Source organism: Gopherus evgoodei, unplaced genomic scaffold, assembly GCF_007399415.2.
Source record: "Gopherus evgoodei ecotype Sinaloan lineage unplaced genomic scaffold, rGopEvg1_v1.p scaffold_35_arrow_ctg1, whole genome shotgun sequence".
In the NCBI taxonomy this organism is placed as follows: Eukaryota; Metazoa; Chordata; order Testudines; family Testudinidae; genus Gopherus; species Gopherus evgoodei.
The window spans coordinates 4,223,832-4,228,898 of NW_022060027.1; the positions used below are offsets into that span (position 1 = coordinate 4,223,832).

Sequence of the window (5,067 nt, forward strand, 5' to 3'; positions counted from 1 at the left end):
AGGGTAGATGGACCCGAGGGGCTGATCTGGGAGAGCAGGACACCCTACCCCATGCCATATCCCTGTCCTGGCCACCTGCCATCCCCCCCCGCAGAGCCCCACAACCCCCTCTCCTCAACCCTGCCCCTCTGTCTCCCTCTCCCCCTCTGCAGGCTGGGCAGGGCCCCGGGGCTGTCCCAGGCTGCCGTCTCCCACTAACCGCCCCACGCCTGCCGAGGCTGCGTGCCGGGGGTGTCCCGGGCCATGGGGCCAGAGCCGCTGCGGGACGAGGAGGAGGAGGACGGGGGGCCCCCCCGCCGCAGCCGCTTCGTGAAGAAGGACGGGCACTGCAACGTGGAGTTTGTCAACCTGGGCGAGAAAAGCCAGCGGTACCTGGGCGACCTGTTCACCACCTGCGTGGACGCCCGCTGGCGCTGGCTGGCCCTGCTCTTCTCCCTGGCCTTCGTGCTCTCCTGGCTGCTCTTCGGCCTGGCCTTCTGGCTGGTGGCCGCCCTGCACGGCGACCTGGGCCCCGCGCCCACCCCGCGCCCGCCCTGCTTCACCCAGGTCACCGGCCTGCTGGGCGCCTTCCTGCTCTCGCTGGAGACCCAGACCTCCATCGGCTACGGCTCGCGCAGCGTGACCGAGGAGTGCCCGGCCGCCGTGCTGGCCGTGGTGCTGCAGTGCGTGGCCGGCTGCCTGCTGGACGCCTTCCTGCTGGGGGCCATCATGGCCAAGATGGCCAAGCCCAAGAAGCGCAACCAGACGCTGCTCTTCAGTCGCTGCGCCGTGGTGGCCCTGCGGGACGGGAAGCTCTGCCTCATGTGGCGCGTGGCCAACCTGCGACGCAGCCACCTGGTGGAGGCCCATGTCCGCGCCCAGCTGCTGCAGGTGGGGCTCGGCGGGGAGCGGGGGCTGTGGGAGGGGAGTGGGGGCTAGTGGTTAGAGCAGTAGGCTGGGAGCCAGGACTCCTGGGGTTTCTCCCTGGCTCTGGGAGGACAGTGGTGTCTAGTGGTTAGAACGGGGGGGGCTGGGAGCCAGGACTCCTGGGTTCTCCTACTGGCTCTGGGAGGGCAGTGGGGTCTAGCGGTTAGAGCAGGGAGAGGCTGGGATCCAGGACTCCTGGGTTCTCTCCTTGGCTCTGAGAAGGCAGTGGGGTCTAGGGGTTAGAGCAGGGGGGGCTGGGAGCCAGGACTCCTGGGTTCTCTCACTGGCTCCAGCAGGGGAGAGAGGTATAGTGGTTAGAACAGGAGGGGCTGGGAGCCAGGACTCCTGGGTTCTCTCCCTGGCTCTGGGAGGGCAGTGGGGTCTAGTGGTTAGAGCAGGAGGGGCGGGGAGTCAGGACTCCTGGGTTCTCGAACTCTCTCTGGGAGAGGAGTGGGCTCTGGTGGTTGCAGAGGGAGGGGCTGGGAATCAGGACTCCTGGGTTCTCTCCCCAGCTCTGGAAGGGGAGTAGGGTCAGGGGGCCAAAGTGGGCAGGGCCACGGATCCAGTGGCTGATGAGGGGGGCTGACGGGGTGGGTCTCCCAGCTTTCATCCCATCACTAACCTCCCTGCCCCGTTCCCCCCGCCCAGCCCCGCGTGACCCCTGAGGGCGAGTTCTTGCCCCTGGACCAGCAGGACGTGGATGTGGGCTTCGACAGCGGCACCGACCGCCTCTTCCTGGTCTCGCCTCTCACCGTGGTGCACGAGATCGATGACACCAGCCCCTTCTACGGGCTGGGGCCGGCCCAGCTGGCCCGGGCCGACTTCGAGCTGGTGGCCATCCTGGAAGGCATGGTGGAGGCCACGGCCATGACCACGCAGTGCCGCACCTCCTACCTGCCAGGCGAGCTGCGCTGGGGCCACCGCTTCGCCCCCGTCCTGGCCCGCTGCCGCCGCGGGCGCTACCGGGTTGACTTCCGCCACTTCCACCGAACCTACCCGGTGCCCGGCACCCCCCGCTGCAGCGCCCGGGAGCTGGGTCAGCAGCACCCCAGCGCCCCACGCGCCTCCTTCTGCTACGTTAACGAGCTGGCCCTGCGCGAGCAGGAGGAGGAGGAGGAGGAGGACGGGGCCACGGGCGGCCTCGGGGCCACAGAGACGTGAGGGCACGGCACTTGCGGGGAAGGGGGCTCGTAGCGGGCCAGGCCAGGGTGGGGTGGGGGTGGAGGCGGATGGGGAGGGGTTGGGGGTCAGTTCCTAGCGGGGAGGTGAGTTTGGGGGAGTCAGTTTCTGGGTGTTGGAAGGATTGGGGGGCAGTTCCCTTGGGGGTTGGAGGGTTGGCTCCTGGGTGCTTTTGGGGGTCAGTTCTTGGGGGGGTAAGGAGGCAGTTTCTGGGGTACTGGTTGTTGAGGGGCAATTCCTGGTGGGCTGGGGGCTGTTTCTGGGGGGCTGGGGGTTGGGAAGTCAATTCCTGGGGGGCTGGGGGCTGTTCCTGGGGGGCTGGGTGTTGGGAGGTCAATTCCTGGGGGAATGGGGGCTATTCCTGGAGGTTGGGGGCAGTTCCTGGGGGCTGGGTTTTGGGAAGGTCCATTCCTGGGGACTGGAGGTAGTTCGGGGGGGGGGCTAGGTGTTGGGGGTCAATTCCTGCGGGGATGGGAGCTATTCCTGGGGGTTGGGGCAGTTCCTGGGGGCTGGGTTTTGGGGGGGTCAATTCCTGGGGGGCTGGGGGCAGTTCCTGGGGGCTGGGTTTTGGGAAGGTCCATTCCTGGGGGCATGGCGGCGGGGAGTCAGTTCCCAGGGGGTGGTTGTTGGGGGGGTCCATTCCTGGGGGGTGAGGGGGCAGTTGTTGGGAACTGGTTCTTGGGGCTGGGATGGAAGGAGCAGCCCCAGCTTGACTGGGCAGATACTGACTCTATCTGTCTGTGCCCCCCAAATGGCCCCAAAGGGACGCCTGATGACACAGAAATAAAGAGGATTTGGAGAGGGAAATCGGCTCCATCTGATTATTGGGTGGTGAACGGGGTTTGGTGGGTGTCACTGCCCCCCCGACCCTCCCCACCATGTCAGCTAACGCTGCCCCCCCCCAGGGACTCCCCCACTCCATCAGCCAATGCTCCCCCCCCCCAGGGATCCCCTTATCCCATCAGCCAATGCTGCACCCCAGGGACTCCTCCCACTCCATCAGCCAATGCTTCCCCCCCGCAGGGATCCCCCTATCCCATCGGCCAATGCTGCACCCCAGGGATCCCCCCCATCCCATCAGCCAATGCTCCCTTCCAAGGGACTCCCCCACTCCATCAGCCAATGCTCCCCCCCCGCAGCGATCCCCCTATCCCATCGGCCAATGCTGCACCCCAGGGATCCCCCCCATCCCATCAGCCAATGCTCCCTTCCAAGGGACTCCCCCACTCCATCAGCCAATGCTCCCCCCCGCAGCGATCCCCCATCCCATCGGCCAATCCTGCACCCCATGGATCCCCCCCATCCCATCAGCCAATGCTCCCCTCCAAGGGACTCCCCCACTCCATCGGCCAATGCTGCACCCCAGAGACTCCCCCACTCCATCGGCCAATGCTTCCTTCTGGGGATTCCCCACCATGTCAGCAAACGCTGTCCCCCTGGGACTCCCCTGTCAGCCATCGCTGCTCCCCAAGAGACCCCCCACCCTGCCAGCCAACGCTGCCCCCTCCCAGAAGCCCCACCACAGGGACTCCCCTCTCCCCCGCCCAGCGGGCAGGCAGGGTCTGTTCAGGTGGTTCCAGGCCCGGGCTCAGATGCCCAAAATAACCAGCAGCAGAATCCATTTACTAGAACTAGAGAGAGATTCCCGTGGGGGAGGCGGGGTGATGGAAGGTTTGAAGAGAGCTGGATGGAGGAGGAATTTAGGGATGATGGAGGGATGCAGGGATGATAGAGGGAGAGGGAGGGAGGGATGATGGAGGGATGCAGGGTGGGATGGAGGGATGAGGGAGGGATGCAGGGAGGGATGATGCAGGGATGGAGAGATGATAGAGGGATGCAGGGTGGGATGGAGGGATGCAGGGTGGGATGGAGGGATGAGGGAGGGATGCAGGGAGGGATGATGCAGGGATGGAGAGATGATAGAGGGATGCAGGGTGGGATGGAGGGATGATGCAGGGAGGGATGATAGAGGGATGCAGGGATGAGAGAGGGAGAGAGGGATGGAGGGATGATGGAGGGATGCAGGGTGGGATGGAGGGATGCAGGGTGGGATGGAGGGATGATGCAGGGAGGGATGATAGAGGGACGCAGGGATGATAGAGGGAGGGAGGGATGATGGAGGGATGATGGAGGGATGCAGGGTGGGATGGAGGGATGATGCAGGGAGGGATGATAGAGGGACGCAGGGATGATGGAGGAAGAGAGGGAGGGAGGGATGATGGAGGGATGCAGGGTGGGATGGAGGGATGCAGGGTGGGATGGAGGGATGAGGGAGGGATGCAGGGAGGGATGATGCAGGGATGGAGAGATGATAGAGGGATGCAGGGTGGGATGGAGGGATGCAGGGTGGGATGGAGGGATGAGGGAGGGATGCAGGGAGGGATGATGCAGGGATGGAGAGATGATAGAGGGATGCAGGGTGGGATGGAGGGATGCAGGGTGGGATGGAGGGATGATGCAGGGAGGGATGATAGAGGGATGCAGGGATGAGAGAGGGAGAGAGGGAGGGAGGGATGATGGAGGGATGCAGGGTGGGATGGAGGGGTGATGCAGGGAGGGATGATAGAGGGACGCAGGGATGATGGAGGAAGAGAGGGAGGGAGGGATGATGGAGGGATGCAGGGTGGGATGGAGGGATGACAGACGGATGGAGAGATGATGGATGGATGCACAGACGATGGAGGGAGGGAGGGATGACGGAGGGATGGGAGGGAGGTATGGAGGGATGACAGAGGGATGACGGAGGGTTTGAGAAGGGCTGGGAGCTCAGATAAACCTGACAGAGTTTCTATCACTAATCCCAGCCCCTGAGTCACAGCTAGGGCCGGGGAGAGAGCACCCCACCAACGGGCCCAGCCCGGCTCCACCCCCCACTCCCAGCCCCCTCTCCTGCAGCCCAAGGGTGTGGGGACCTCGGTGCTCAGCACCCACTCCAGTCCCTGACGCACTCATGGCCTGGCGCTGCCGCAGCATCTCTCTCAC

The 5,067-nt window shown here is 65.1% G+C and overlaps 1 protein-coding gene across 1 annotated transcript; it reads left to right on the forward strand.

The window, feature by feature from the left end:
* Positions 1-243: 243 nt before the first annotated feature.
* KCNJ14 (potassium inwardly rectifying channel subfamily J member 14) lies at positions 244-2,067 on the forward strand. The gene is made up of 2 exons (XM_030544883.1): positions 244-870; positions 1,555-2,067. The coding sequence occupies exons 1-2, from the start codon at positions 244-246 to the stop codon at positions 2,065-2,067; spliced, it is 1,140 nt and encodes a 379-aa protein (XP_030400743.1).
* The last annotated feature ends 3,000 nt before the right edge of the window (positions 2,068-5,067 follow it).